General features: G+C 36.1%; 1 protein-coding gene across 4 annotated transcripts in view; it reads right to left on the bottom strand.

Moving 5' to 3' along the window:
- Window positions 1–23,001, bottom strand: part of Dock4 (dedicator of cytokinesis 4) — a 437,803-nt gene that overhangs the window by 80,247 nt on the left and 334,555 nt on the right. For all 4 annotated transcript variants that reach the window (XM_078040061.1, XM_078040058.1, XM_078040060.1 and 1 more), the window contains exons 26-27: window positions 16,331–16,429; window positions 3,999–4,093 (exon numbers count right to left, since the gene is read on the bottom strand). In XM_078040061.1, the coding sequence (XP_077896187.1) occupies window positions 3,999–4,093; window positions 16,331–16,429 (194 nt within the window). The remainder of the gene's footprint in view (window positions 1–3,998; window positions 4,094–16,330; window positions 16,430–23,001) is intronic.

Genomic DNA, 23,001 nt, shown 5'->3' with positions numbered 1-23,001 from the left:
AGGAATGACGCATGGCAATTTCCTTGTCAGCCTACCCAATGTTGCTTAGAGGGAGGACTCTCTATTGTGGAAATGGGCTTGCCTTGGACCCAGGTCATTTGCAGTGACATTGCATGAATGTTTGAGAAAGGTGACCCTGCTCAAGGACCAGGGTGGATCCAGGTTTAGGGAGGATCCTGCTGGATTAGGGTGGTTCAGGTTTAAGGTGGATCCTGCTGGGAATAGGGTGTATCCTGCTGCCTCAAGCGCCCACTCCTTGAGTTCCTGTTGAGTTCTCCTGGGATTCAGAGGGTATTTGGGATGCGGAGCCTGGTGGAGGTGTGGATTTTCCCCAGAACGTGTGTGTAGAGTGCCGGGGTGAGAGTTCGGGAATAAAGAATTGCTGTTTGAATCTACAAGGCTGTGAGTGGCTCGTGATTTTGCGCCCAGCCAGACTGCGGCAATGGTCAAACTACCATTTTTTCTTAACTGGATGGCTGCAGCAAGCTCATATCTGTTGCTTTCTGGTTTCTCCTGTGCTGACAGTTCTCTGTACCTACCAATATCTGGGCCCTGTCTTCTCCTTTCAATTGCAGTGGATACCTCCCCATACTAACAGTCTTTCAGTTCTTGGAGTGAGCCTCGTTCCCTCTGACCACAGGGTCTTTTCTATATACAATTCCTACACATTCTTCCTTCACTGTTTGCCTGCTACCTCTTCCTTTAGCTTTCAGCTCAAGTTTCACTTCTTCATGAATGTCCCTTCCCTTCCAGTCCAGAACAAAGTTCCTTTCATAAATACACTCAGAGACATATGCTTTTTAGCTTTACAGTGTTTATTTTACACATTGGGCACTGGGGCAGGGGAACCTGCTGCATAGATGGGTCAGTGAATGAATGGATGACCTCCGCTAAGAATCCATGATTTAACAAATTATTTATTTGCTAGATACACCTGTTGGAAACCCAAATTGGTTCATGTAAGACATGTTTGAGGCCAACCTGCATATAAGACAAAACAAAGTGAGGATCTGAAATTGGATGCGAAGGGTGAGAAAGTTTTTACTGTCCTTAGCAGGCAAGTGTGTTGCAAGATTTATCTCCTTGAAAATATGCATGAAGCTGTGACTTTATTTTTGTACTTCATTTCACAATGTGGACGGGAAGGGGGTGGAGAGACACAGCTCTCAAAGTGTCCTGTATTTTTGGTATTCATGTTCCTTATGTTCCTTCTTTTTCAGATTGAGTGGTTATCCTCAACCAAAACATCTACTAAGAATTTAACAGTGGGCACAAAGTAGCTTTGCAGCATGCAAGAAAGAGAAAATGTCTTGTCCTTATGGAATTTAGACTGGACACACTTCCTGTGCTATACAATTTTAGATATTTAGGTGGAAATAAACAAAAACAATAGAATTCACCAGGTGTTTGGTCTCAGGACTTCACATAAAGCAGGAAACCTATAAGATTTGGGACAACACAGCTGTGGATGAAAATTAAAGGCATTTACTTGAAAACATGGGGAAAAGGGGCCAACACCTGAGGGATGAGTCATTCAGATGAGTTTAAGGAAAGGGCAACTGACTTCCCAGCTAGCTGCTATCGGTTGGCCACATTCTAAGCACACAAATGGGTTAATAAAATCGGAAGTTTGCATTTGAATGTCTCTCTCAGAAGCACTGATCAAATGTTTGTCTAAGAAAGTTAATTCTGTGGGAAAAAAAGGTAGTCAGCTTCAAAGATGTAGATCTAGTTCCTGCAACTTGCTTCTACTCAGTTTAGCAAAGAGGAATTTGTTTCCTTTCCAGCATATGCTCTTTAACATATTTAAAATATTTTAGCATATTTCAGAAATATGTATTTTCTATCAATATTATGTATAGGTTAATAGTTTTCACAAAAAAGACATATTTGAGGGCTTATTTCTGCACTATATTGCATTTACAGAGCAAGGCTAAGTCTTACATAGTTTCATAATTTGAATGGGGAATGGTTTGTACAGTTAAATGAGGAGAGCAGATTCTGGTAGAAGAGTACATGGTTTGTTCTACCTTGGCAGGTGCCTAATTCACGGAGTCCTTTCATGGCCAGCAATCTGCCCTCAGCATTCACTTAGTGGCAACATAATGGAACTGTTGCACTGAGCCAAGGCTTTTTGTCTTTTTTTTTTTTTTTTTTTAGCAAAAGCAAAAGACTTTTGGGGTTTGTTATGGGGAAAGTTCTTGTTGCACATCTTTATAAACTGAGTAGGGATTTTTAGGTGGGGCAGACAGAGACAGTATTTAATATCAAAAAGTCATATTCTTGTCATGATTTTCAGCAAGCTCAAGTAAAGCCTGTGTACCTAAGGAAGAAAATGTTAAATGTACTTTCACTTTGAATTTCTGCTACTGGAAATTCTAATTTAAACCAAAACGTTCTTTGGCACATGGAGCAGAACAACCAAATGCTGATTTTATGTGATGGTGACACTGGCTACCTGAATCACTTCCCATCTGCTTCCCTGGATCACTTCATAGTCCTCTACAAGTTCCAGAATGTTTGATCTTTATTAGCAAGTCCAGATGTATGAGCAAAAGCTCCAACTTCAATCTGTAGCATCCAGACATTCAGAGGAATTGATATTGATTCTACTCACAGATATCAAAACTAAAATAAATGCTAAATTCTGAGGAGAGCTGTTTCACTACTCTCAATTAGTCTTCAAAATGGAAAAGCTGCTTTACTTATGTAAAATATAATATGCCATATTATACTATTTGTTACTTCACAAAGTTTTTAACACATCATGTTAACACCTCCAAATCTATAAATGTGTACTGCAGCAGAAGCCATATGAAGCATATCTAATCAAAACTGAACCCTGTGTTCTGGGGCTCTCAGCACCATTGTACCTGGGCATCTGGGGAAGACATATGGTGACCTTGGCCTATGGATAGATGTGTTGAGAATCCAACCTTCATCCTGAGGATGAGGGAGTTGGCATTTGGAAAAGAGGAAAAAGGAGAAGCAGGCAAGCCTGGGCTTGGAAAGTAGGAATGTTAATGAAATAGAGTAAATAATGAGTTTGGAAGTGAAGACCAGGTTAGTTTTCTTTCTCCTGAGACTAGGAAGACAGGAAGCTGAGATAGCATATGAACTCATGACACTGTGTTCTATGGAAACGGTGCCTAACATTTTCTCACTGTACCCTAATCTCCTGTTCTAGCTCCTATTCGTTCAAATAATGACCTCAGATCATTTTATGCTTTTGCTGGATATACCTTGTATCAGGTAATTTTATCAACTCTTAGGGACTCAAATATTAACTTTACACTGATAATTTCCCAAATGTCTGTAACTAGTTCTGAACTTTCCTCAGAGCACTATTTTCAGTTCCTTAATGGCCACATTGCTTGGATAAATAAAATGAATTCCAATCTTCATATGTCTAAAGTAAGGATCATGTCTCATTTCTGGAGATCAGCAGATAGTAGATGCTTAATGTATTTTGTTGGGGGTAAAAAGAACTAAGAAGGATGAGAAATGACTCAAATGTCCAGCAATAGGGAACTAGCTAAATAAACTATGGTATATCCATTCAATTGGATATTATTCAGTCAGAAATGAAAAAAAAACATAAAAGAATGAGAGGCTTTTTTATCTCCTGCGATTTATAAGTATAAGAGCAAGTCCAGAGCAATATAATGCTGTCTGCTTGACTATGTATAAAGGAACTGTGGAAAAACTTTAAGAAACAGATAAGAATGCTTGCTACAGGCAGGCTGTTCTAGGGGGTAGAAAAGATCCAGTAGGTAAGGAATGGGATTTCTCAATGCATACTCTGTAATATTATTTGATTTTTGAATGATATTAATACATTCAAAACAAAATAATAACTCAAGAAAAATTGTAATAATAATAAAAAAGAACCCTAGGATTTAGAGAATTAAAACTGGAAATAAAATAAAAAGGCCATTCTTTACTCTCCTTTTCCTCTATACATTGACCCCCAATTATCATGAACTAAAATGTCTTACTTGTTAGCAACCAAGCGCATGACAGTCCAGTCCTTTGGAAACATCTCTGGGCGTATCAATATTCGGAACACAGTAAATATCTGCAGCAGGAAATCCTTGGATAAGGAGAAAATACAACATTTTACTGATTGAGCATAACTGTCAATACACACAGAGAGACAGACAATACTGCTGTTATCATTTCTAAAGCAATGACAGAGAAGAAGGGCACCTTTCTTTCATAATATACTCAGGAGCAGGAATATCACTTTCCCACTTTCAGCACCCAAAGCCATGGGCCTGCCACTCTGCCCAAACACTGTCTTCTGTTTTTCTGCTTGGGCACAGTAGAAATGACTTTTCATTTGTCTTTACAAGCTCTAAAACTCTAGGTTCTAGAAACTACTTGGAAAATTAGCAGGCAAATATATTCTGTTTCTTCTATTATAGCATCTTAAACATCAGAACTTTTCAACCCAAGGAACAGTAAGCTGTACCGGTTCAGTTAAGTAAGCACTGAAATTTAAAGTTATGTTCATCAAAAAGCCTCTTATACAAAAACCTATTTTTTTAGACAGTGTTCTCAAGATGCAGTTTTAAGAGAATGTGTGCAGGTTATAGAGTCTGAGTGAATTTTCCTGAGTGTGCTATGCAGATTAAATTCAAATAAAACATGTGCTAAGTTAAGCCCAGTGACTGGATGAATTTGGACATTGTCCTCATAGAGACCCCAAGCCATAGAGTAGTGGCATTACTGGCATCTTACTCTGAATCTGACCACCTGACACTGCCCCTCCCCATTTCTTCTTTCTCTTTTTATTTATTTAAAATTTTTCTGTTTAAATTGACAGACAATATTGTATATTTTCATCATGTACATGATGCAGATGGTTAAATCTAGCTAATTAAAAATGGATGACCTCAGGTAGTATCATTTTTGTGGTGAGAACACATAACACTCTTGACAAGAAGCTATCCTTAGATGTGGACACGTCACTCCTTTAAACATTGCAAAAGTGGGGGCCCCAAATGCTTCAGCACATGAAACTTCCAAGGGGAACAGGGAAGTAACGCGGTGTAGGGAGTGAAATGGAGCCCTCCATACTCAAAGAGGAGCTGGCTCAGCTAGCTTTGATTTAGATTTGTTAACCAGAAAACATAAAAGATTTTTTTTGTAACCTTAAGTGATTTTAGAAAAATATATTCCTCTAACAATCTAATTGAAGGCAACAGCATGGTGTTGCTTACCAAACAAAAAGTGACTCAAAACAGAAGATTTTTATTTATCAAACCAACAACACATTATGTTAAATATATAAGCTGCTTAGATATCAGATTACAATTGTCACTCAAATCAACAGAAGATAGAAAGAATCTAAAAACTGAGAACCATGTGTTAGCTTTTCTTTTTTTTCCTCCACATTCTAACAGCTTCGATCAAGCCCATAAATATTGTGACAAGAATTTATTTTAGCTTCTTTGGCATCAACACACATATGTTGATATGTAGTATGCGCCATGTGGAAACATTCCCACTAGGTCATCTGCTTTTAAATGGCCACACAGATCCTGCCCATGTCTCAAAAATGAATGGAAGCAGTGCTTCCAAAACATGTTTCACTGCAGGTCAGATAATTTTGTGGGCTGGGGGAAAATCTTAGTGGGTGAGTGAGTGCTTAGCATGCACAAGGCCTAGGTTTCATACTTAGTGTCCCCCCAGATTTTTTGGAGGGGAAACACTTCACATTCTAGCCTTCCCTTGAGATAGTAGATTATTAGCATAATATAATTATGAACGACCCTTCTAAAAGCATTTCTCAAAGTTGTTCTAATGGTTTTTCAGTTGCTTCTTTTTGAGTTTCTCAGACATCAATACATATAATCACTCCAAAAAAATGAGTTTGCATTTGTCTTTCAAAGGTTTCCTATTTTGTTGTTTGTTTAAACAGATATTAAAGAAGAGTGAATGTAGGGAATCATTTGTTTTTCCTAGTCTACAATTAGGAGTTCAAATAAATTCTAAAATATAGAAGTTTCATCCTCTCACCTCACAACTTAACAGCACTGGACTCTGGCAGCACCCTTGGTTGTGATGGTTGTATGTGTGTGTGGTTGTTGTGTGTGTGTGTGTGTGTGTGTGTGTGTGTGTGTGTGTGTGCATGAGCTACTGTGATGTCAGTAGCAAAGTCGGGTATAAGGGTTGGCTAAAGGAGATAAGACACTTATCCTACAGGCTAGCAACCTCAGTTGTTCTTGCGTAGGGCTGGGGACAAAGGAAAGGCTATTCCTGACACAGGAGGTGGGAACAGACAACTTGTTTCCGTGCCATCCCATTTTAATATTCCCATTTACCTCTCAGAATAAAAGACAGCATGCGACATCATACCCATGCCTATATATTGACATAAATCTTTATTTCTCCTAAGAAAACTTTTCAGTGTCTTGAGTAGCTTTCTAAGGTACCCACTTAAATGTTATTTACATTTATGGAACCAAAAACAACCATTAGAAGAAGAAGGGGCGAGAAAACATTAAACTGAGAATCAAAAAAATCTAGATTTGAATTCTAGCTTAACTCCTGTGGCAATTTTTTTTTTAATAACTGAGCTTTCATTCTTGGAAAATGTGAGGGCTTTAGGGTTAGTATGATTACCTATCTATTCCTACCTATTCATACAGTACCGTCTAATTTTTCTTATTTCTCAACTGTAGGCTAATGTTTTGTCTGACCTCACTGAGATGACACAAACACTGCCCATTGTGGTACTCACATACAATTTAGTCCAGAGAGGGTTTGTCAACTCCCAAGCAACAGATTTCATTTCATAATAAGTTCCAAAATTTTAAAGCACTGAGACCTGAATGCTAGATTCCACAGCACCTCCTTCTTCCTGTCCCCAGTACAGTGCTATTTCCTTTCTGTCCTCTTAAGTACTTTCCAGCTCCAGTCATTTCACTAAATATGTGGTTTTGCATAGACAGACACAATTATTTTGTTCATCTGACTAAGCTACAGATTCTTTTTATAGATTAATAAAAAGAACACTTCCATGTCTATAATATTCCAATTTGGACAGCACACAGAAATGTGTTTCATATGTCACCATTTAAAAATTGGCAGATCTGGAGCAGCTTCTTTTTTCCTGCTTATTTATTTTACATAGCACAACATGGCAATTTAATTATATTATTGTCATTCTTTAAATCAGGGTTCAAAAGGAAAAAAAGAAAAACTTTGGAGAATTACTTTTTTGGTAACAGAAGAGATTCAAAGAAGACAGTTTATATTAAAATATTCCCAAACAACACAAAGGTCTGTGTTGAAATAAAAACGAAAGCAGTAGTTGTTGCTATGATTTTAGGAATGATCACTGACATTTATTCATTTATAAATCCTGGGTGCTTTATTATGTGCCTGGCACCATGTTAGATGCTGGGGACACTTGGTTAAAGTGTGATATACTATTTTATTTATTCATACATCAAGTATTTATGGAGTGCCTGTGACATGCCACACCACACACCACAGCAACTAAATGCTTTCTTTGCTTTGTGGCGTTCACATTTGGTGGGAGAGATGAATGTTAATCTAATAAACACACATATGTGTGCATGCTCCATGAAAGAGGGTACATCCGAGGGCCAGATATTCCATGCAATAGGAGAATGCAAGAGAAGGGATAGTAAATGGGTTTGAAGCCGGGTGCAGTGGCATACACCTGTAATCCCAATGGCTCAGGAAGCTGAGGCAGGAGGATCATGAGTTCAAAGCCAGCCTCAGCAATGTGGAGGTGCTTAGCAACTCAGTGAGACCCTGTCTTTAAATAAAATACAGTGGACAAGCACCCCTGAGTTAAATCCCTCTGTAACACCCCCCCAAAAAAGAAATGGGGTTGAGAGATAAATAAAGCAGGATAAAGAGAGGACAAATAAATAAAAGACAAGTAAACAGGGAGAGATGAAAGATAAAATAAAATTTCATAACTTTTCTATGGTAAGGAGTTTGGAATTTGCTCTAAGGGCAATGTGGAGACATTGAAGGTTTTTATGCAAAAATGTAGAGGGTAAACTTTTGTGTTTTAGAAAGATTTTATGACTGTATACATGACATTAATAATATTAACAATAGCACAAGACAGAAATTAGGACCATGAAACCAAAGAGGCAAGACACAGAGAAGACATGAGTTAAAACATCCAGAAAATAAAACACCAGTAGGCAGGCAGACAGATAAAGAACAATGAATAGGACAGACCTTTCTAGAAACACTGTTCCTTCACTTATGATTTAGACCATCATTAGGTATTATTTTTAAAATTCATCATAAATTTACAATGTGTAATATCCTTGACATGGGGTTTGAATTCAATTAAAGGGTGCTAATAATCCTTATCACATTAAAATTTACATCCTTAAAGTGGAATCTCTAAGTATATTATGCAAAATAACTCCCCAAATGTCTTTAATCTTTGAGAATGACATAACTATTTCTCTGTAATCAATATATTCAAATAAAGACAATAAGTCAAAATAATTACATGGAAAAAGATGGCTTATCGAAGCAGGCAGAAATCTATTCAGAGGGCTCAATCATTCAACAAAGATTTAAAGTTCCAGACTCTGTGCTTAAGACACAAAAACATGGTCCCTGCTCTTAAGGAACCCACAGTCACTGAAAACAAAATAAATGGCAAATAATCAGGATGCTGTTAAGTGTTAAGAGAGGGGTGGACTACAGTCTCTGGAGGCTTCATCATGAAAGTAAAATCTGAACTGGATTTTGTAGCATGAGTGGAAATCAGGGAAGAGATGGATAGGATATACATTTCATAAACGAAATAGTAGGGGAATAGGCATTTCATATGTAAAGAACAAAAGGAATCAGAGGTATCGGGAATTATAAACATGCTTTGTTAGGAATATATAAGTAGTTTTAAGTGGCTGGAGTAGAAGTTCTTTGAAAGGAAATAGAGGATAATATGTTGGAAGGTAGATTCAAGATAGAGACAATGTGATAAGGAGACTTTGTTCTCTAGGTAACAGGAAATGCTCAGTTTTAAGGCTGGATCAAAGTTTGATCAGATACATTTTTTTTTTAAAGCTAGTGGGCCAGCGAGCTTTAGGATGGCAAAGGAATGTTATAATAGTGCTGTACTTTTTATAATCTCATGCTTACACCAAGATTCCCATGGTTCTACGTGAAAAGTCATAATCAACAAAAGAAGAGGAGTGAAACTGCTGTATATACATGAAATACCAAAAATTTGGACAAAACTTTAGTCCTCAGCATGAGGGGGGTGAATAATAAGATATTACTGACTACAGGAAGAGGAAAAAAATACTTAATTGCTAACCCAGTCTTTGCTTTTTGTTCGTGTTAGAATTATGTAATATACAGAAGGAAAAAAATTAAACAATTCAGAGTGCCAGCCCTCAGGTCTTCTCCCACGCACCTGCATTCTGACTGTGTGACTCACACCACTCACGCACAGGTACCTGAGGGCCAAGAAGAAGCAGTGGCCTATGCCAAAACCCAGAAATCACGTAAATAGTAACCCTATGGGCTTCCAGGTTCTTTAAGCATGAATGGAGTTAAAGCACTATTAGTCTTAGTAGATACTAGAGAACTACACACTTTCAAAATTCATTGATTTAGAGAATTTTTGGGAAATGCTAAGACAAATCTTTCTTTGAAATGATAAGAAAAAAGTAAAAAAAGCAGTGATGCTAGGAATAAAAACCAAAAATATTCATTTGAAAATTTTAATATGTAATTTGTAAGAATCAATTAAAATTTAAAATATGTATATACTATGACCCAATAATTCTACTTCCAGGAATTAATACTACAGTAATAACGATATAGGCCCATAGAGATGTGTGTATATATGTGTGTGTGTGTGTGTGTGTGTGTGTGTATTTACTGCAAGATCCTCTCTGGTTGCAAATATCAGAAACATTTTAAATGTTCATCACAAGAATGATTAAGTTGTCGGCTGGGTTGTGTCTCAGTGGTAGAGCACTTGCCTAGGGTTCGATCCTTGGCACCACATAAAAATAAGTAAAAAAAAGTTATTCTGTACATCTATAACTGGAAAAAATGGCTAAATTGTGTAGAATCTAAATAATGAGGTTCAGAAGAATGACATACTGGGATACATACTATCCATGAGATAATGCTGTGCCAGAAAAAAAAAAAAAGGACAGCACAAGAAGAATGAAATGATCTCACTTTTTAAAAACGTATGGACACAGCGTAGAACGTAGTCTAGGAGGATACACATCATCTATGGCTAGCTCTGGGAATTAGGGAACATTTTGCAGGAAGAAAGAGGACAAGGTGTGGTTTGAGTATGTCCCCCAGAAGTTCATTTGTTGGAACCTTAATCCTAGTGGGAGGTGTATGGGTCAGAGGCAGGGCCCTCATGAATGGATGAATGCCTTTCTCTCATGACTGAGTTCTTGCTCATGCATGACTGGCTGAATTCTAAGAACAAGTTGTTATAAGTCAAGTCCATCCCTTGTGTTCTTTCTTCTTTGCAAATATTCACTTGCCTGTCTGCTTTCCACCATGAGTTGAGGTAGAATGAGACCCTTGAGAGAAGCCAAGCAGATGCCGGCACCATGCCCTTGGACTTTCCAGCCCTAAGAACTGTGAATGTAAGATACATGTCTTTTCTCTAAAAATTCTCCAGTGTCAGGCATTCTATTATAGCAATAGAAAATGAACTAGGACAGGACATATACTGTGATTTTCACTTTTTGAAAAACAGTATAGAGTTATGTGGGATTTTTAGTGTCTAATCCCAATATCAGTTACACTTTTCACTAACTAGTACTTTATTAATTCGTATCTTAACTTATTGATAGTTTCTTTATTCATTTAATTTCTAACCTATATGTAGACACAAACTTGCCTCCACCCCCCAAAAAACCCTCCCCCTCTCATTTTGGTCTTTTTACTTCCACTCTATGACTAGAATTATTAATCTTAAAAAATCGACAAATAAAATTTTGTGCATTTTGATAGCAAAGATTTTGGTTTAGAAAAGTGCAGTAAAGCTCAGGGAAGAGCTGAGTTCAGCTGCCTAAGCAAAGAGGTTGTAAGTTACTAGAATTCCCATCTCTCTCAATGACTTGGGAATAAGAATAACTGCATCAATCCATCTTCCAATGCGGGGGGAACGAAATGTGATACTACAACTAAACACTTGCAGACAGTGTTTAGCAGCATGTCTGGCTGATGATTGTGGGGGTGGGGTGGAGAGGTGTTCTTTAACTGTTAGTCATTATTCTTGTTGTTTAAACATAGCACGTTCGTTTGTATTGACTTAGATAACCTTTATAGCAGATTGCTTAATTAGCCTTAATATTACTTATATGTAACCAACAATACTCAAGAAGTGTTTGCTGAATCAAGTAATTGGCATCTGTAATACAGTAAGGGGGACTGGCCAGGGGCGCAGTGATGCACACCTGCAATCCCAACTATTCGGGAGGCTGAGGCAGGCAGATTGAAGTTCAAGGTCAGCCTGGGCAAATTAGTGAGATCTTGTTTCAAAATAAATAAAAAGGTCTTAGGATGTAACTCAGTGGTATAGTGTTCCTGGGTTCAGTACCCAGTACTACAAAAAGAGCAATATCAACAAAGTTAGGGACTCCCTCATGGGGTTCCTTTGAGAAGTAAATGAGTAAATATTAATCAACTGCTTAGAACAGTGCCTGGTATACATTAAATTCTATGCAAAATGTTACTATTCCTTAGTTCCTCTACTGCAACATAAAAATTTTAAAAAGAGTATAAAATTTTTTGGTTTTCAGGAGACTGGGGTTATGGTTCAGTAGTAGAGTGCTTGTTGGCATGTGTGAGTCCCTGGGTTTGATACTCAGTACCACATATAAACAAACAAAGTAAAAAAACCATTGGCATCTAAAAAATATTTAAAAATTTTTCTTGGTTTTCTAAACCATTCAGCTATATAATCTGACTTGAACTATTTGTAATCTTTATTTATTCTTCCTCTTGAGTGAACATTTTGTTATTGAAGATCCTGATGGAGGTGTTATACTATAAAATACAATAAATGCATTATCTTATCTTTCTGAAGTTGCAAAAATTCTGGTTTCCAAAATGCATTTGGTACTAAACTTTAGGTAGGGAATTATGGATTAATGTTATTATCTTTAAAACAATGTAATATAGCTTTGAGAAATATAATAGCTAAGGCTATTCAGCTTTGCAGAAAACTGAGAACAGAAAAAAACTTATTAAAAGGTGGTGTCTTTTAATATGTGGATTAAAATCTGATGACTCATTAGCCTTTAGCAAAGTAAATAAATGACCTCGAGCTGGCATTTACTCCAGTTATCTCCTTTCTAGTCCCATACAGGTAAAGGACTAATTCTTTCCCCTCCTGCTGCCTTGTCAAGGACCTCCCCTTTGTGAGAGGTGTGGCAGCCCTCTCTCCTTTACGTTTAGCTTCTCCCTCTCCAATGGCTCTAATCATTGATATTTAATCATGTTTAAGTCTCCTCCACTATCCATACTGCTCTAACACCCAAAGTTATACATAAAGAGTCCCTTTAACATATTCTTCTTGGAATATTACACACTTCTGTTCCTTTATATCTTTTTCTTTTTTTTTTTATTCCTCAATTGCATGGTAGCATGGCTTCACCACTGAAATTGCTCATCAGCTTTCCCAATAATATTAATGATGTTACTTAACCTCTTTGAAGGAACAGGTACTAGTCACCACTCCCTTATCTTTAATGCTTAGGATTCCACGTAAGTCCTTCTGAGTCTAGTTTCCTTGGATGTCTCATGATGTCAATTACTATTCACAGGCTGACAGTTGCCCAATCTGCCTCTGCATCCCACCTCTCTCCTGAACTTCAGACACTGTCTACTAAACACCTCCAGCTGGATGTCCCTCAGGTGACCAAACTCAGACAACTCAGAATTTACCTTTGCTCCCACACCTCAACATCTACTCCTTCTATGTCCCCCAATCAATGAATGGACCAACATTTAGACTATTGTTAAAGAGTCTTGGAGTTATCTTCAGCTCCTTCATTTCTTTCACCTTTTAAAATATAGTTAGTTATCAAGTCCTGCCAATTCAACTTCCTGAATGTCTCCAGAATTTACTACCATGAGGTTCTTTATTTCAGGCCACAGTCTCTTCTAGCTGAAATTACTACACCAAATTACTAGCTTAGATTACTACATCTTTATAGGGTTCTGCCTCCTATTTTCATCTTAGTTAATCCACTTCCAGACAGATACTTCTACTAGACAAATGTGGTCATGTCTTTCCCTTATTAAAACCCTCAACAGCTACCAAATATCCTCAAAATAAAGTCGACATCCATTAACAAAGACTTATGTCTTAACAATTCTCTTTCTCAAACTCTATATTCTATTGAACAATCAATAAGCCAATTTCCCTCCTTCCCTTGCTCACTGTCTCCCTCACTTCCTCTAAGGATTGAAGGAAAGGCCACATGTGTGCTAGGCAAGTGCTTTAAAACTGAGATACATCCCTGGTCCTTTTTAAACTTTATGATTTTGACACAGGTTCTCACTAAGGTGGCCAGGTTGACCTAAAATTTGAGATTCTCTTGCATCAGCCTCCTGAGTAGCTGGGATTACAGGCATAGGTCACCATACCTGGCTTCAACAAATATTTCTTCAATATTTATATGTGTTAGGCTTCAACAAATATTTCTTCAATATTTATATGTGTTAGGCTTCAACAAATATTTCTTCAATATTTATATGTGTTGAGGAATGAATCAGACAAAGCTTCAGATATAAGCTTCTTATAACCTAGTAGCTGGGTGGGTTGGAAAAATACATAAAATCATAAACAAAAATATTCAAGATTATAAGAAGTGTCAGAGCACTGAGGTGACATTTTATTTATTTATTTATTTTGCAGTGTTGGAGAGCCTACTCAGGGCCTTGTGTATGCTAGGCAAACACTCTACCACTGAACTACATCTTCAGCCCAAGGTGATAATTGATAGCACACGCCTACTAATCTCTAGGTTCTCAATTGAGACATTCCTTGGGAAATTTTCCTGCTGCCTCGAGTCTATTGGCAGCAACTCCCAGATGCTCCAGAACACCATGTCCTTGCCTTATCCATCACCTGTAGGGTATCCATGTCCACTATTATCTGATTCCCTCAACTGGAAGATATCTTGTGCTGGATTACAACCCCAGTGCCTGCTCAGTGCTTTCCATGCCTAGGATTCTCAGCCTGTATTTCCTGAATGACAGACTAAGTATTTAGTATCATTAAATAACTCTGTTGTCTGAAGACCAGCTAATTTTGAAGAGGGAAATACATGTCTTTTGAAAAAGTATGCTGGCCGACTGAAATAAAGCCCACATATAACACTTCACTGATTATTTCCATTTGCTTTATTATCAGTGAGAACACTAGAGCATAAAACTCAATACCTTGATTAAATTAATCATATCTTTCAATCCATGCTTCTTGGCTATTTTTAATTCCCAGGCTCTTTAAAAATATGTAGTCTTTTTATGAGAAATTTTGAAATATGAAGTCACAGACATCTTACGTTAAATCTAATTATTCTTCAACTGTATTAAATAGTCTCTGATGAAAGTTAACTTCATGATTACCTTCCTTTTGATGTACCCACGGTGGTGTAAGTTCTAAGACCTTTTATCTATTTTTAATTCTAAACTCAAGACTGAGTGAAAAAATGAAAAACACCATGGCATATGACAATCAGGTGATGCTGTGTAGACTGTATCTGCAAAAAACAATTGTTTTGCATGACTTGGCTTATGAACTATCAATTGCTCCAAGGTAAGAGAAAGAGTCTTCTGACATCACGCAGTATCTTCTAGGCACTTAAAAGTTAATAAGTAGAAAGGGAAAGTACTAGGGAATGATATGGATTAAAGTATGTTATGTGTGTGTACAAATATGGCATGATGAATTCCACTCTTATGTATAAATATAATTCACTAATAAAAAAGTCAGTAAGTGACCCCTTTACACTATCCAAATAACTACCAATATTTCTCTAAGGCACTGTGATAGACCTCCCATCAATCAAACATTATAGAGTAATTGCATTGACCTATAATTCTCCATCAACCAGCATTTAAGCAATTCTTTCATATGTAAGTATGAAAACTTACATATGCAGGTATCTGGAAAACTAAAGAGATGAAAGAGAAATAAAAGCAAATAAGGGCAGATGACAGGTCATTCCTCTGACTACAATCAACTTCTAAGATTTTAGTGATATCATAAAGGAAGCATTATTGTTCCTCCAATACTAGATGTTTTTTGGCATACATTAGATTTTTATAACTTGGCATTGCTACTTTCTATTTAATGTCAGCCTGTCAGACTAGCATAGCATTTTGATTAGATTAAAGCTGATAAAGTATATCAAATAGAACTCTCCTTCTCTAGTCAGAAAGTTGCAACTAAAACTTCTCAATATGGTTCTATAGGGATGAAATCAGTTGCTGTGTTTATATAATCTCCTTTATTTTCTATTTATTTATTCATTTATATATATTTTATTCTAATTTGTTATATATGACAGCAGAATGCATCATAATTTATATTACACATATAGAGCACAATTTTTCATCTCTAGTTGTATACAAAGCATATTTACACCATTTGTGGCTTCATATATGTACTGAGGATAATGATGTCCATCTCATTTCACAAACGTTTTTACCCCCACGTCCCCTCCCTTCCCTTCCTATCTCTTTGCCCTTTCTAGAGTTGGATAAAGAAATGTGGTATACATACACAATGGAATATTACTCAGTTATAAAAGAGAATAAAATCATGGCATTTACAGGTAAATGGATAGAGTTGGAGAATATAATGCTAAGTGAATTTAGCGAATCCCCAAAAAACAAATGCTGAATGTTTTCTCTGATATAAGGAGGCTGATTCATAGTGGGATTGGAAGGGGAAGCATGGGAGGATTAGATGATATTCCCTATTTTCTACAAAGGTGATATTTTAGGTACACTTAACTAGAATTAGTCTATTTGCTTTGTCTTCTTAGATCTGTTATTTTATTTCTAGTTTACTGAACTTGGAAGAAAGGTGTTTCAAATACTATGTCCTCCAAAAATCAGGGTTCATTACTTTGCTTGAGTAATACAAATCTTACAGTGCCAATGTAGCCAAGTGGATTTGTGAACAAGGCCAAGAAAAAAAAACCAGTTTAGAATTTAATGGAAAGAGGTAAAGCAATTGTCAAGAAGCTATCTGAAGAGTGATAAGACCATGAAAAACTAAAAATATACATAAAAGAAAAAATTTAAAATCACTTACCCTTAATTCTTCTTTTGTATTGAAACTATCAAGAAGTTGTTGATAATGTCTGTCAGTCATTTGTCGTAATAGGGACAGGAGACAGGCAACAAATTCCCCCTATTAAAAAAAAAAAAAGGTATTTTTAAGGAAGGACATAAAAGAACACCAGTGATTTACTCTGAACTTCCCTCAAGGAGAATATTTTTTAAAAATTCATTATGATCCATATTCACTATATGAACTCTTCTTAATGTAAATTTGTACATTGCCTGTAATATCACAGCCAAAATCTCTCCCTGAGGTAATTACCATTTACTTCATACTATGATTGTTTTTGTGTGTGTGTGTTTTTTTTTAACTTGGGCAGAAGTTTTTCACTTCAGGACTAATTCCATGCACTTGAGGGAAAGTTATAAGGCCCATGATGATTTACTGAGCACTTAAAATACCTCCATTCATTATATTATTTGAGACTTACATCAACTGGGGTATAATATTATTTAAAGAAGGCAAACTGCAGATTCAAATGGACTAAAAGACTTGCTCCAAATCACAAAGCTAGAAAGTGGCCAAGTTGGAGTTATCCGCAGATTGTTTTACTCCAAAGCTCTTTAACTAACTTCATGCTCTATTTTTGAATTCACATGACCTCCTCCAACTCATCAGAGTTGGCTTACTGACTGACAGGGTGCAGAGAAAGAAATGCATTGCATAATGATGATTTCAATCTCCCTTTTGAAAACAGTTCTAATAGCCATTCTTTATGCTTGGGTTCCATGTGATTTATTCCTACAAAGTCCAATTCTCAAAAATTAAAAATAAAAATGTATGCAGAGAATCCTTAGATTAGAAAACCTATATAAAGTTGCTATCACTTGCATTTTTAAATGCATTTCTAATTTAACATTCTTTTGTTTTCAGTACAAACATTTTTGCTTAGCAAATCATTCATCTATTTTTAAATAGAGTAATACCATTTAAAACAATATGAACACAGCAGGAAAAGCAATCTGTGGCAGCTAACTGAATATTTACAGAAGTATTGTTTAGTTGGAATTTGTATCTTTTTGAATTTACATGGAAAAGGACTAAAGGCTCACATGTAAAATTGGAGATTAAACGCCCTGAGAAGTAGGATTTTCCAACAGAGTCAGCTGAGCTAGCACAGTCAAATGAATCTTTACCAGCTGCCATCGGAAGCCTGAGGATACAACTTCATGGCCATGGGAAGGTAACCCAGAACTCAAGTTGGTTCTTTGCATGTGGACAGCCATTTGCAATATATAGATATGAAAAAATGGTTTCACTTGTACATTAGTTAGGGTAAATATTTAAGAAACTAATTAGTATGGCCCAATAGAAATATCCTACAAACTCAACATATTATCTTGTTAATAAACCAAGGAACCTTTGATATTTCACATGAGATGAAAAAGTTGAAGAAACAACTTTTGATAATTTAGTGCTTGTGAATGAAGAAACAACCCAAGGCTAGAAAAATAACACTTAGGAAAGAACTGAGTGAACAATACCAAGAGTTCATATAGGACTCGAAATAGAACTAATTGTCTGCAAATTGTGAGATGAAACTTCATTGAATGGACAGTGCAAAAGAAAAGATCATTAAACTTACACATAAGGTCACAGAAATTCTCCAAAGTAAAGCATATACAGAAAAAAAAAAAAAAACCAAAAAGCAACTGGAGAAGCAAAACAAATAAAAAGAAAAAAAAATCCCAGTGAATTATAGAAACAACTTCAAGTAGCAGAATCTATCTATCTATCTATCTATCTATCTATCTATCTATCTATCTATCTATCTATCTATCTATCTATTTATCTATCTATGTAATTTGTGGCCCCAAAGAGGAATAGGGCAGAAAAAAACGATTAATGATGTAAGGGGAAAAAATCCTTTATATTCTTGAAAAACCAGAAACTATGTATTAAAAAAATTTCTACTAACTTCAAGCAAAAGAAATATCAAGGAAATTACACTGAAGTATATCATAATTTAATTGCTTATAGTCAGTGATAAGGAGAAAATTTTAACACCGGTCAGAGAAAAAAGATAAATTTTATACAGAGAAACAAAGATAAGGATGAGAGAAGATTTCTCTTGGGAACAATACAAGCTAAAATACAGTACAGCAACATTTTTAGAGTAATCAATGAGAGAATAACAGCTATCAACCAAGATTTATTATCCATTTCAAAAATGAAGAAAAAATACTTTTCAAACCTACCAAAGCTTATTCATGGTTTCTATTCAGGTTCTAGGTAGTATAATAAATCAAGAAAAAGAAATCAAAGAATACAGGTTTTAAAGAAATTTTTTAAAAACCTGTCTCAATTTACAGACAATATACTTGTATACATAGAAAATGCTATGGAATCTACAAAGAGCTGCTAGAATTTGTTGAGGTTGATGAGGTAGCTGAGTGGTAGAACACTTGCCTAGCATACCTGAGATCACAGGTTCAATCAATAGCCCCCCCCAAAAAAAGAAAAAGAAGAAAAAAGAAGTTTTTAATGTTCCAGGATATAAGTGTGAAAATATCAACTTCACTTCTATATACTAGAAATGAGGAATATAAAATTAAAATTTAAAATAACACCCTTTATAATACCTTTAAAAATATGAAATTAATTAGTGGTCTATATAACACAAGAGGTATAAGCTTTGCATATCGAAGGATATAAAACCCTGATGCAAGAAATTAAAGAACACCTAAATAAAAAGGAGAGAGATCTTATATTCATGGATTGAGAGGGATTCAGTATTATTAAGATATTAATACTTCCCACATTGACATGGGAACAATATAAGCAATTGTATTATTCAATGCAATTCCAATCAATATTTCAGCAGATTTTACTGAGAATAGAAATTGACAAGCTAATTTAAATAGATATATGGAAACGCAAAGGATCTAGAATAATCAAAACAGCTTTGAAAAAGAACAAAGTTGTAGGGTTTATACTATCTGATTTTAAGACTTATTATAAAACATGGTAATCAAGAGAATATATTACAGGTGCTAAATAAATAAATGAAACAATAGTCAAACCTATGAATAACCCAAATGTCTACCAACAAGCAAATAAACAAACACACTGTAGTCTATTCATACAATGGAATACTACTCATCAATAATAAGTAATGACTACTGACACACAAAGCAACAGAGATAAAACTCAAATAATGTCACTGTATGAAATAGGCTAAAACAACACCTTTACCTCCTGTCAAGAAAAAACAACCCCCTGAAACCAACAATAACTATATGTCATATGATTCTAGTTATATTAAAATTCTGGAGAATGGAAACATATGTATAGTGCCAGATAATTTAATATAAAACTCGGGCAAATAGTTGCTGGGGGATGGAACAGGATGGAGGATCGAGACAGAACAAATAGAGAGGGCAAAAGGAAACTTGTGAGCAATGGTCCCATTCATTATCGTGACAACCGTGATGGACCATGGGTATACACATGTCAAAACACACCAAACTGTATATTTTAAACATGTGCAACTTATTATATGACAATTATTAACTCAATAAAAACTTCACTATGATTTATACGGTATAGAAGTTACTATGCTTTGATTGCATTGTTGAGTTTATTCCTTATTAATCTTGTTGGGTGGACAACTTCACTTTAAAGATACAATAAGTATTTGTTCAGGTTCAAAAGTTTACTCCAGCTTTCACAGCAAGCTGGCCTAGCCAAGATGTGAACCAACTATCTGTGGCTCTAGAAGTCAGCCCCCCATGGCTTTCCGTCCAAATTCCCAGACTAATCTGATTTTATAGAGAAAATTTTATAGTGATTTTATAGAGAGCTTGGGGATTTAAATAGAACTAAGTACAACAATCTGTCTGTTGATAACTAATATTGATACTTTTCAATTTATTATGTCTCAATTTAAAAATGCAAATCTAATTGGTAGAAACCCAGTTTTTCATCGTTTCTCTCTATCCTCAACAAACTATCCTTAATATATCTACTACATCCATATTCTTTTTTACTTAACACAACATTCTGTGAATATTGAAATAATCCAAAGCTTGAAAAACTACATATTATTTGTAATAATATCAGTAATAATGAGGAAAAAATTCAAGAGTGAATAGACTTTCATTAGGCCTTTATAATCAATGTACATAGATAAACACCTCTTTGAATTCAGGTTATTAACTATGTATTTGTTATATCTGGCTGAGGCCCACTGCAAATAACTTACCATTCTGAAATATAATCCCTGGCACACTTATGGCACATTATCAACCCCAACATCTATTTATATTTATTCACTTAATCAATTTAGGAACTTGAAGCACATTCAACCCTGGTGAGACGATTAAATGTTTAATATTTTACTGATATATCTTTTGACTACAATGTAATTTTTTTTATTTTTAAGATATTTTAGGAGTGTGTCTATATGAAAACCTTAATTCACAATTTGTTTTAAAAAATATGTAAAAAGTAAAAACAAACAAACAAACAAATAACACCAGTCAAAATTCACTTAGTTTAGTGTGGGGAACTTCTTAACAAATTGCCTTTAAAACTCTGTGGTCTTCAGTGGCTTGTGCCAATTTTATGTACACATGGCGCATAATGGGCATTTCTATAAAAAGCTTCAAGAGTATTGAATGTGTCAAGAAACCTTCCATTAAATATATGCATACTTTTTTCCAGATATTTTAATAGAATTCTCTTGTACCCCTTTCCTTTTATAATCATAAGCATGAAAACTTTAGATAAGCATACAGAGTACCTGTCTGAGATGTGGTCTATGCTGAGCTGAGTCACCCGCACTTGGAAGTGGTACTTAACAGAATTATGTGCAAAGAAGCATTTATAAACTGTAAGGAACTCTGGAGTCCAATTAGTTGAGGGTGTGAGGCAAATGGCCGTTATGCTACTTTATAAAATCTGCTTCTATGTACAATTAGAGTTTTGAAAGGAACCGATTATAATGTGCTTTTTTTTTTCTTTCTCTAGCCAGAGAGAACATTTTAAAGTTTAAAGAACAGTTGGTAGAAGAACAAAAAGTACAATCCTTTTAAATGGTAAAAATAAGACTACTGTTATTGGGAATTATGATACAACAGAAGCCTGTCCTCATGCTGGGGTTGCTGGGAGGCAGGGTCACAAGCATGGTACTTAACAGAGCATGGAGAAACTCATCATGACATGCTTTTGGGAACTGCTTTTGCCCACAGTGTATCCACCCAGCATGGGTAAAACATGCTCAAAAGACTGAAAGGTGCTCAATATGGAGCTGCCACATAAAGACTCCCAGTTTAGAAAGCCTGTTCCCTTGCAGGAAAATGATAAGGAACTTAGATCTTCTGTGCCCAGAGTGAACTGACTTTGTGAATGATCAGAGCACATATCTCGCCACAGAATTAGTTATAATCACAACAGATTATAGTCTGCATCAATGATAACATTAGTGTGACTCCTAGTGTTTCCACAGTAACTAATGTTTAAAGTTTATTCTGAGACCAGATACCGCTTAAACATGTTTACAGACTTGATGAAATCCTGTCATTAACTTTGGGATAAAGAAAATTATTTTCTCTGTTTTAAAGACAAACAGAGGCTTAGAGACATTCTTTGTAACTCAACCCACTCAGTGAAACAGTAAATCAAACTGGGTCTGCCTGAGTCCTCCAAAAAAAAAAATGTCTTAAAGCATAAAACCAGAATCATAGATGGCAAAGTTGCCAAATAATTTGGATTGTTTCCTAGAAAATTTCATCCCACATTTCTTCAAGAGTTAAGCTTTTCACACAGCAAAGAGCACCCCAGAGTTGTGTGGGAACGACTCTCTTTATGTGATTTTCCTAAAATGGAGTACACAGGATGGTCACTCTGTCTGCTCCACCCCCTACATCACCGGCAAGGCTGACTCACTGCCCTCTTCAAGTCTGTTGCTTCTCACTGGTTACTGCGCTGTGATGGTCTAAAGATCAAGAATACCCTGTAGAGATGAGGTGAGCACTGTAGCTTGTGACCACAGGAACGACTTAACCCTGTCGAGCATGTGCTACAATTCTCTTTGCTGTGCAACGACAATTTCATGTAAGAGCTTTATTTCCAGGAAGCAGTTACATTATTACCATCAAAACTATAATGAAGACTTCCCTTCTTCTGAGGTAAAAGGGTGGTAGGTATACTTCTCGCTACTGTTCCTGCTAAACACAATTAAAAACCTGGATAGTATAATATATAAAACAAACAGAAGAAGATCCAAAAGCTGGAGAAAGTAGACAGTCTAGCCAGAAAACTTGGGACCCAAGGAAGGTCACGGTGCTCTATTCTATTGGCCTTGTTCACCCCAGACTTGATTACAGAAGCAGGCCTTCCTGAAACACCAACAGTTGAGTGGTGGCAGTGGCCGGGGTGGGGGTGGGGGGACCCTAAGAGAAGCCTGCTCTGTAACAAAAGGACCAGAAAAGGGGGACCCTGACAAGATAATAGTTTAAGTAATAACCACTCTATTCCAGCAGAACACTACAAAAATTGATGGCTTTACCCACATTTATACCTTGAAGGCCAGGTGGGGGCCTAGATTCTCACTCTCATGAGTAATAAGAAGCCCCAATATCTCTCCCAGAGCTGTGGCAGACAAAGTCCAACTGGGAGCAGGTACTTTCATCCCCAGT

This window comes from Ictidomys tridecemlineatus, chromosome 2 (genome assembly GCF_052094955.1).
Source record: "Ictidomys tridecemlineatus isolate mIctTri1 chromosome 2, mIctTri1.hap1, whole genome shotgun sequence".
Lineage (NCBI taxonomy): Eukaryota > Metazoa > Chordata > Mammalia > Rodentia > Sciuridae > Ictidomys > Ictidomys tridecemlineatus.
This window is presented reverse-complemented; position numbering and strand designations above follow the sequence as displayed.